Source organism: Triticum aestivum, chromosome 4B (assembly GCF_018294505.1).
Source record: "Triticum aestivum cultivar Chinese Spring chromosome 4B, IWGSC CS RefSeq v2.1, whole genome shotgun sequence".
Classification (NCBI taxonomy): domain Eukaryota; kingdom Viridiplantae; phylum Streptophyta; class Magnoliopsida; order Poales; family Poaceae; genus Triticum; species Triticum aestivum.
The window spans coordinates 393,866,584-393,877,423 of NC_057804.1; the positions used below are offsets into that span (position 1 = coordinate 393,866,584).

General features: G+C 45.7%; 1 protein-coding gene across 2 annotated transcripts; it reads right to left on the minus strand.

The window, feature by feature from the left end:
* Positions 1 to 3,695: 3,695 nt before the first annotated feature.
* LOC123092316 (adenylosuccinate lyase) lies at positions 3,696 to 8,598 on the minus strand. 2 transcript variants are annotated; one of them, XM_044514059.1, is made up of 10 exons: positions 8,253 to 8,598; positions 7,975 to 8,154; positions 7,614 to 7,829; positions 7,335 to 7,517; positions 6,216 to 6,437; positions 5,914 to 6,030; positions 5,648 to 5,791; positions 5,369 to 5,470; positions 4,475 to 4,543; positions 3,696 to 4,118 (listed from the first exon to the last, which is right to left on the minus strand). In XM_044514059.1, exons 1-10 carry the CDS (start codon positions 8,412 to 8,414, stop codon positions 3,885 to 3,887), a joined length of 1,629 nt encoding a protein of 542 aa, XP_044369994.1. In that variant the 5' UTR covers positions 8,415 to 8,598; the 3' UTR covers positions 3,696 to 3,884. The 2 variants fall into 2 exon arrangements, with proteins under 2 accessions (XP_044369994.1, XP_044369993.1); XM_044514058.1 differs by having other exon boundaries at positions 8,250 to 8,544.
* Positions 8,599 to 10,840: the final 2,242 nt, after the last annotated feature.

Sequence of the window (10,840 nt, forward strand, 5' to 3'; positions counted from 1 at the left end):
ATTAACCGGAAACATGATACATGTGTGAATACATAGACAAACATATAGTCACTAGTATGCCTCTACTTGACTAGCTCATTAATCAAAGATGGTTATGTTTCCTAACCATAGACATGTGTTGTCATTTGATTAATGGGATCACATCATTAGGAGAATGATGTGATTGACATGACCCATTCCGTTAGCCTAGCACTTGATCGTTTAGTATGTTGCTATTGCTTTCTTCATGACTTATACATGTTCCTGTAACTATGAGATTATGCAACTCCCGTTTACCGGAGGAACACTTTGGGTGCTACCAAACGTCACAACGTAACTGGGTGATTATAAATGAGTACTACAGGTGTCTCCAAAGGTACATGTTGGGTTGGCATATTTCGAGATTAGGTTTTGTCACACCGATTGTCGGAGAGGTATCTCTAGGCCCTCTCGGTAATGCACATCACTATAAGCCTTGCAAGAAATGTAGCTAATCAGTTAGTTACGGAATGATGCATTATGTAACGAGTAAAGAGACTTGCCGGTAACGAGATTGAACTAGGTATTGGATACCGACGATCGAATCTCGGGCAAGTAACATACCGATGACAAAGGGAACAAAGTATGTTGTTATGCGGTTTGACCGATAAAGATCTTCGTAGAATATGTAGGAGCCAATATGGGCATCCAGGTTCCGCTATTGGTTATTGACCAAGAATAGTTCTAGGTCATGTCTACATAGTTCTCGAACCCGTAGGGTCCGCACGCTTAACGTTTCGATTATAGTTATATTATGAGTTTATGAGTTTTGATGTACCGAAGGAGTTCAGAGTCCCGGATGAGATCGGGGACATGACGAGGAGTCTCGAAATGGTCGAGATGTAAAGATCGGTATATTGGACGACTATATTCGGAGTTCGGAAAGGTTCCGAGTGATTCGGGTATTTTTCGGAGTACCGAAGAGTTACGGGAATTCGCCGGGAAGTATATGGGCCTTATTAGGCCATACGGGAATAGAGGAGAGAGGCCGAAAGGAAGGAGGCGCGCAGCCCCCCTCTGGTCCGAATTGGACAAGGGGTGCGGCCCCTCTTTCCTTCCTCCTCTCCCCCTCTTTCCCCCTTTCTCCTACTCCAACAAGGAAGGAGGGAGTCCTACTCCCGGTGGGAGTAGGACTCCCCTTGGCGCGCCCCTCCTAGGCTGGCCGCCCCCTCCCCCCTTGCTCCTTTATATACGGGGGCAGGGGGGCACCTCTAGGAGGAACAAAAGTTGATCTACGGATCGTTCCTTAGCCGTGTGCGGTGCCCCCCTCCACCATATTCCACCTCGGTCATATCGTCGCGGAGTTTAGGCGAAGCCCTGCGCCGGTAGAGCATCATCATCGTCACCACGCCGTCGTGCTGACGGAACTCATCCCCGAAGCTTTGCTGGATCGGAGCCCGGGGATCGTCATCGAGCTGAACGTGTGCTGAACTCGGAGGTGCCGTACGTTCGGTACTTGGATCGGCCGGATCGTGAAGACGTATGACTACATCAACCGCATTGTCATAACGCTTCCGCTTACGGTCTACGAGGGTACGTGGACAACACTCTCCCCTCTCGTTGCTATGCCATCACCATGATCTTGCGTGTACGTAGGATTTTTTTTTGAAATTACTACGTTCCCCAACACATGGATCTTCCTCGGGATCAGGTTAGGATCGCCCCGATCCAGACCCTGGATCCTCTGTGCCGGAGCGCTCTGCAGAGGCTCCTGTTGCTATTCCACGCCGAACATGACTTCAACAAGGGGTAATTAAACCTATTGATTATAAGCATGTTACAAAATATGCGCTAGTATGTTCAACAGGTGAGCCAGGAGAACCCAATACTCTTGAAGATGCTTTGGGTGATGCACGTTGGAGAAAAGCAATGAATGATGAAATCATGGCACTTAGGAAAAACAGAACATGGCATTTGGTTCCTCCATAACAAGGTAAAAATCTTATCGACTGTAAGTGGGTCTTTAGGATAAAGAGGAAAGCTGATGGAACCATTGATCGTTATAAAGCCAGACTTGTTGCAAAGGGCTTTAAACAACGGTATGGTATTGACTATGAGGACACATTTAGTCCGGTTGTGAAACCTGCCACTATTCGTCTTGTTTTGTCTATTGCTGTGTCCAGGGGATGGAGTTTACGTCAGCTAGATGTTCAGAACGCGTTCCTCCATGGTGTTCTGGAAGAAGAGGTTTACATGAAACAACCACCTGGGTTTGTAAATGCACATGCACCACTTTATGTGTGCAAACTTGACAAGGCATTGTATGGACTGAAACAAGCCCCAAGAGCATGGTATTCTCGTCTCAGTAAAAAGATGCAAGCACTTGGTTTTGTTCCGTCAAAGTCTGACACCTCGTTATTTATCTATAACAAGTCAAGTACATCCATATTTGTTCTCATATATGTTGATGATATAATTGTGACAAGTTCATCTAATGAAGCAATAACAGCACTGTTGAAGGATTTGAGTGCAGAATTTGCCCTCAAGGATCTAGGAGATCTACATTATTTTCTTGGTATTGAGGTCAAGCAACACAAGGATGGTCTTCACCTCTCTCAAGAAAAGTATGCAACAGACTTAGTAAAAAAGGCTGGTTTGCAAAGTTGTAAGCCTGCACCCACTCCTTTATCTAGTACAGAAAAACTGTCTCTTACTGAAGGAGAGCTTCCGAGTTCAGAAAATGGTACAAAATACAGAAGCTTGGTAGGTGCACTTCAGTACCTAACACTGACAAGACCAGACATTTCTTTTGCTGTTAACAAAGTATGTCAGTTTCTGCATGCACCTACCACTGTTCACATGACTGCTGCAAAACGTATAGTGAGATATGTGAAAAATACATTGAGCATTGGTCTAAATTTTAGCAAGTCATCCTCTACACTTATCAGTGCCTTCTCTGACTCAGATTGGGCTGAATGTCTAGATGACAGACGGTCAACTGGTGGCTTTGCAGTATTTTTTGGACCTAACTTGATATCTTGAAGTGCAAGGAAGCAAGCTACAGTTTCAAGATCCAGTACAGAAGCTGAATACAAAGCATTGGCCAATGCAACAGCAGAGATCATATGGGTGTAATCAATTTTAAAGGAACTAGGTATGAAAAGCACTAGAGCTCCATGTTTATGATGTGACAATCTAGGTGCTACCTATCTGTCAGCAAATCCAGTTTTTCATGCTAGGACTAAACACATTGAGATAGACTTTCATTTTGTTCAAGAAAGAGTTGCAAATAAACTCTTGGACATTCGGTTTATTCACTCACAAGACCAGAAGACCAGGTTGCGGATGGTTTCACCGAGGCTCTACCCACAAGAAGCTTTGAAGACTTCAAACATAATCTCAACTTGATGAAGTTGTAATTAAGGGAGGGTGTCAAACATGTGTCAAACATGATTCAGTTGCAGACGTGTACAAGGCGTATACATGAAGGAAGATCAACACAGCCGGAGGAGTAGTTAGTTAGCTAAAATCCTTTGTATCTTTATCTCCTCTTATCTCTAGTTTTCTTCCTTTGCAAGATGTATCTGTTTCAACAACCTGTACACGTATTGGGCTCGCAACCCCTTCTATTTAACACGCAACACGTCGGCCAGGAAGACTAAGACGTTTACCGCAAGTCGCACAAATCCACCAAGCAGCCCTGGAAGTGTTAGTCCACACGACAGAACGAATAGTGATGGTACAATTCCGCGGGGGGCGCATGCCACACGCACCACAAGCTTTTTCAATGAGAACCATAAATTAGCGTGACAAACAATCTTTGAACGCTAAGCTACGATGTGATGTTCCCCTTGAAGCTTTCGATGTTATTGTCGCTGTCGTTCGTCAAAAAAAGTGGGCAGACTACCCAGGGCCAGTGTAGAAGCTCACTTGATCTTAAATCCAGATTTCAGGTCAACCACATTCCAAATATTTGCAGCCAGATTCTCCGCCTCTCCAGTGTAAGAGTGTGGTGTTAACTTCAAAAGACTTGACCTCGCATCCTCCGGCAGGTCAAGACCTTCAATGAATTGGCGTATGCTGTCTTTGGTCACAGCCTGGCCTCTGGTCATTTCCTTCAGTTTCTCATAGGGTTCGGGGATCCCATACCTTCGCATCACCTACAGAAGTCAACGGTAAAATTATGATTTGCCTCGCAGCAGCAGCAGCAAAGCCTTTAGTCCCAAACAAGTTGGGGTAGGCATGATTTGCCTCGAGTGAGAATAATACTTGCTTTGGCTTTGACCACTTGAGAATACCACTGCAGGCTTAAACAATAAACATAGTGGTGCATTAAATGCCATACTGGGGCATGATCACACAATAAGCACCTAATCTAGTCACTTTTTAGACAAAGTAAAGTAAATCAAGATCCATACAAACTTCATAAATATACCAGCCTAACAAACTCCATGCAAGCATAGCACAATCACAAATCAGACTGAAGGGAGGATGAACAGAACAAAGCAAATCTTACAGTCTGTATTGGCTCTGCAAGGACTTCCCATGTTTGCTCCAAGTCTTCATCTAAACGGACTTTGTTCACCTGTACCACAACCAATTGGGCAAAGCAATAATGAATCAGTCATAATTAATTGCCCAAAGAGCCAGCAGATATAACCTAGTCATCTGAGGTTACTGATAATTGCATACTAAATGTAACAAAAGTATTACCCTCCGATCCATATTACTTGTCTTAGATTTGTCTGATACAGACACGTTTTAGTGTTAGATTATGATTTGGAGTAATATGGATCGGAGGGAGTATATATTTGGTTCCATTTTTTGTGTAACTACTAAGTAATCATAACTCATAAGTAACAGTTAGGTAATATCCAAAATACTGATTGGACAAGGTTTTAGATGCAGAAAGATTCCAAATATTAACACAAGGTCTGTCATTATTTATGCGTCTATGTTCAGAACGATATTTCAAAAAAGTATATCGATTCATACATGTTGATGTCCTGTTAACAGTATAATAGCGTCTTAAAGAACATAGTCTCCTTTCATTTGTAATCAACAAACATTCCAAAATTTAGATTATCTGAATTCAGCCAAATAAACATCATTCAAGTACCTCACAAATTGCAGTTCCATGCTTACATACCTCCGTCCGGAATTACTTGTCACGGAAATGGACGTATCTATAACTAAAATACGTCTAGATACATCCATTTCTGTGACAAGTAATTCGGGGCAGAGGGAGTATTGAGTTCTATAGGGAGCAATCGTCCAGTGGAAGGCCTTACGGGGCAATGTGCGCGCCGGGGGGGGGGGGGGGGGGGGTAGGAGGGAAGGGAGGGAGAGGGCTGAATGGCTACAAAATTAGATATCAGGAGCTAAAAGGACCAAGTCTTAAGACACCTACCTCTAGCTTCTTGATTCCCTGCATTGTTGCTTTGTAAGCCAAGAGTGAATGCCCTAATCCAACACCCAAGTTTCTCAAAACAGTTGAATCTGTGAGATCACGCTGTCATTGATGTAGCATGGCAGTCCATTAGTTCAAGATACCAATACTTCAATAGAATCTAAATACAATGATTAAGTTGTTGTATGGCATGGGTATTCAACATCCAAATAACACAATTTAATTCAGTTGCTGACGAATGAAGAAGGGGAAATTCAAGTGTAGAAGTGATAACATTACCTGCAACCTTGATATTGGTAGCTTCATACTTAAATTACATAAAAGGCCATTCGACACGCTAAGATTGCCTTCACTATTTTCAAAGTTGATGGGATTGATTTTGTGAGGCATGGTGGAGGATCCAACTTCACCAGCCTTTGGTATCTGAAACAATATGGGGGAATGCGGAGTAAGTTGAAATGGAGACAATAAGTCAATATGAGTAGGTTCTTTCTTGCAGTATCAAATCAAATTCTTTGACAATAGTCTACTCTTCATAGCTTTACCTGCTTGAAGTAGCCTGCTGATATGTAAGACCACATGTCTCTATCAAAATCAGTCAAGACAATGTTAAACTGGACAAATAAATTGAAGAGCTTTGAGATATAGTCATGAGGTTCAATCTGCAAAGAGAATAAATACTGCATCAGAACATGCTGATAGAAATGTAATAGTTTAAGCGAGTGTCATAGGCTCATCATACTGCAAGTGCGTTCTGACACAAGTCATATCTCCACAGAAAAAATGATGCCCAAGACGTAAAAACGTAAGGAACAATGAAGTGACAATGAAGTGAAAAAACAATCACCTGAGTAACGTAAGGATTGAACTCCAAACCTAAGGACCTGACAAACTCTTCTGTCATCTTAGGCCAGTCAATTTCCGGATATGCAACTACATCAGCATTGTAATTTCCAACAGCGCCAGCAAATTTCCCTAGTATCTTAACCTCAGAAAAACTCTTCCCGATATCAGATAATCTGGCTGCAAAATTTGCCATCTCTTTTCCCAGAGTTGTTGGTGATGCCGGCTACAAGTGGGAAGCTGAAAATTTTAAGCTAGTATTCCAGGCATATCAGCAACAAAAGGCTAGATCTTGGCATCTTGCTTGAGCAGTCCATGTCAGGAAAATGGAAGCCTCATGTCAATGAACAGTGTTGTCTATTAAGTTGGACTATTACATATAGACCATTGTGCTAAACTGCTAAACTCTGAACTGCAGCAATACTGAATAAAGTTTTTCACCTAATATTTTCAGCAAAAGTGGTTTATTTATAGAATATGGTAAAAACAAATATAGGATATTTGTCCAAAAAAATGAAAGAAACAATTACACAAGGTTTAGGCCAGAAACAACATGTAACAGTAGGATCGATTTTATTCCTATTTGACGTTTTAAAAGAAAGTTAAATTTCTTGTCAACTCAACCCCTATCGACTTGGGAGTTAGGAACAGCAGACTTCTGAATTTGCTCCATTCTTTGTATGCTGTGCAGGAGTTATATCTATTCATGCCCTCTTATTGCAGCAATGGCAAGCAAATATAACAAAGCTCAAGTAAGTTTTTGTAGCACATGTTACATAATAGAACAGTTGAGTCACACATGGTCAAATCTACTGCAAAACAAGCACCAAACTGACTCAAAAGGATTAGCACATATGAATATGAAGAAACAATAATTCAGATATTCATTAATCTCACACTACTACATACACAAGCATATACTCCCTCCGTTCCTAAATATTTGTCTTTTAGAGATTTCAAATGGACTACCACATACAGATGTATATAGACATATTTTAGAGTTTAGATTCACTCATTTTGCTCCGTAAGTAGTCACTTGTTGAAATCTCTACAAAGACAAATATTTAGGAACAGAGGGAGTATTAATAAAGATATTCAAAAGCTAAAAGGTGGCTCTAAATACCTGTCCGTGAGTTTTAGACAGCAAAGGGACGTGTGCATTTTCCGTTGCCAAGGAACATATTGCACTGCATACATCGATCATCACAGGGAACATAATTGTGTTTACCCCCTCTTTTAGAGCTAATGCATGTGACAAGTTGTTGATATCTTCAGAAGTGCATCCAAAATGGAAGAATTCCAAAACCTGGGAAAACATGATCAGAATGATAGTTGACTTCACTAAGGAAAGTGAACACACACATATCAACATCTGCCTTCAAAAATGAGAACCAGCGTATACCTTTGCAACCTCTGGATTTGAGCTGCATTTCTGCTTCAGATAGTACTCGACAGCCTTCACGTCATGGTTAGTTATTTTCTCAATTTGTTTCACTTCTTTAGCATCATTGATGCTAAAATCTTGGATGATTGCATCCAGAAATAGCTGCGCCTCCTCGCTAAACGGTGGCACCTCCTTGACCTCAGGAATTTGAGAAAGCTTCAGCAACCATTTGACCTACAGAACTAAAAACCACTTCATTTACGTAGCATTGACCATGGCACACTACCAACCGAACTGATCCACACGAGTCAAGATTATACAGATATGGTAGATATAATATAATACACACACAGTGCGGATGCTATTCGAAGAGACGAACCTCGACTAAGACGCGGTATCTGATGAGGCCGAACTCACTGAAGAAGGGCATCAAGTCCTTAATAAACCTGAAGTACCGGCCGTCCAGAGGTGATAGCGCCATCATACAGAAAGTGTCCAGGTCTGTCGCTTGCTCCAGCTCCCCCACCGACCTCGCCGCCCAGTCCAGGGGAGCACTCATCTGATCAACGAACGCACCGAACGCATCTCATAAGCAACCATCATCACTGGTTAAATAAAATGGAACGGCGAGTACTTCGGGAAGGTATCCCTCACCACCTCGAGATCCCTGGCTCCGGCTCCAACGGCTGCAGAGCAGCTTAGGCGCCGCGGCGGCTGCGCGGTGGCGCCGAGCACGGCGGCTCTCGGGGCGACGGTCAAGCGTGGGGAGGCGAGGAAGGCGGCGGTGGCCGGGGACTTGAGAGAGGGCGGCGCCGACATGCTCGGGGAGGCGCGGCAGCGGCTAAAAACCCTAGGAGCGTGGAAGCTTGGACTGGCGGGGCCGTGCGGCGTGGGGAGGGGAGGGAAGGGGATAGGTAGCAGCAAAGCGGCGGAAAGGGAGGGTAGGGGTTTAAAGGGAAGAAGGGGTTTGGAGACGCTTGGGGTGTGTTGTAGTAGTAGGAACATCTCCAGCCGTTCGCCCACCACGGACTAGAAAAAAACACCGCTTGGGACGAACCGGCAATATTTTTGATGTGGGGGCGATCGGCTTTCTGGCCGCCGCCCCAGGTCGGCGCCAGATTTTTTAATTTTTTTTAAAACATAATTGGGCAAATTTCGGTAAACACGGCATATATTTGACGATATTTAGGTGGTTCACAGCTTTTTTTACATATAGAAACATAAAAATAAGTCTACTAAAAAGAAGAAGAAAAATGGTCGTGCCTACAGGCCGAAGAACTTGCTGAACACGCCGAAGTCGCCCTTCTCCTTCTTCACGCGGCCGTCCTTGGTCGACCCCTGCCCGGGGTCCCCCTGGCGGATTGGTTTGGCCGGCGGCGGCACCTCGTCGTCGATGTCGTCGAGAACGACGACGCCTCCCTCGTTGCGGCCACGGCCCGAGCGGCGATCTCTTCCAGGGCGCGGCGCTGTCGCTCCATCTCCGTCCGCACCCAGTCCTCCCGCGCCCACTTTATGGCGGCCTCATCGTTGTGCTCGTGCTTCACGGGGCCGAGCCCTGGCTCCGTCATCGGCCTGATGAGGCGGGAGGAACCGCCGCCACCCTCGTTGATGACGACGCCGTGGTTGCGCCGGCCGAGCGGCATTTCCACGGGTTCGGCCTTGACACTTAAGAGCGCCGGCGACCCGGAGGAGTGAGAGGATGAGCAGGAGGAGGACCCGCCCAGCATCCTCCTTGGCATCCATGGACCGCAACTTCGGCGGGGGACCGGGGCGGCCGGGTACGTCAGCGACGGATCGTTGCCGCCCTCGAGGTACTCGAGGACGGCGTGTAGCATGCGGCCCGGGGCGCCCCACCACAGGGGGCGGCCGTCGTTGTTGTTGCGTCCCCTCACCAGTGGCGCGTTGTTGGTGGAGACCAGCTATTCCGCCTGTCGGCGCTCGAAATACGACGCCCACGCCTCGTGGTTGCCGGCGTCGTACTCTGGGAAGGCTCGCTCCTCCTCCAACAGAGACGCCCGCACATGGTCGATCTTGGCCTGAAAGTAGTGGTGGTGCTCGACGTCGGGCAGCGGGGGGCGGGGACGCCCCCAGCTGTAGGATCGAAAGTATGTCTAGAGGGGGGGTGATTAGACTACTTGACCAAATAAAAATCTATCATTTTCCCAATTTTAGTTCTTGGCAGATTTTAGCAACTTAGCACGGTTCAAGCAATCTTAACACAATTCAAGCAAGCATGCAAAGAGTATATGAGCAGCGGAAAATAAAGCATGCAACTTGTAAAAATGTAAAAGGAAGGGTTTGGAGAGTGCAAACGCAATAGGAGACACGGGTGTTTTTGTCGTGGTTCCGATGGGTGGTGCTATCGTACATCCACGTTGATGGAGACTTCAACCCACGAAGGGTAACGGCTGCGCGAGTCCACGGAGGGCTCCACCCACGAAGGGTCCACGAAGAAGCAACCTTGTCTATCCCACCATGGCCATCGCCCACGAAGGACTTGCCTCACTAGCGGTAGATCTTCACGAAGTAGGCAATCTCCTTGCCCTTACAAACTCATTGGTTCAACTCCACAATCTTGTCGGAGGCTCCCAAGTGACACCTAGCCAATCTAGGAGACACCACTCTCCAAGAAGTAACAAATGGTGTGTTGATGATGAACTCCTTGCTCTTGTGCTTCAAATGTTAGTCTCCCCAACACTCAACTCTCTCTCACAAGATTTGGATTTGGTGGAAAGAAGATTTGAGTGGAAAGCAACTTGGGGAAGGCTAGAGATCAAGATTCATATGGTAGGAATGGAATGTCTTGGTCTCAACACATGAGTAGGTGGTTCTCTTGTTGGGGAACGTTGCAGAAAATTAAAATTTTTCCTACGGTTTCACCAAGATCCATCTATGAGTTCATCTAAGCAACGAGTCAAGGGAGAGAGTTTGCATCTACATACCACTTGTAGATCGCGTGCGGAAGCTTGCAAGGTGATGATGTAGTCGTACTCGACGTGATTCGAATCACCGATGACCAAGTGCTGAACGGACAGCACCTCCGCGTTCAACACACGTACGGGACGGGAGACGTCTCCTCCTTCTTGATCCAGCAAGGGGGAAGGAGAGGTTGAGGAAGACAGCTCCACCGGCAGCACGATGGCGTGGTGATGGTGGAGAGGCAGTACTCCGACAGGGCTTCGCCAAGCACACAACGGAGGAGGAGAGGTGTTGGGGAGGGGAGGGCTGCGCCTTGGAGGGTGGTG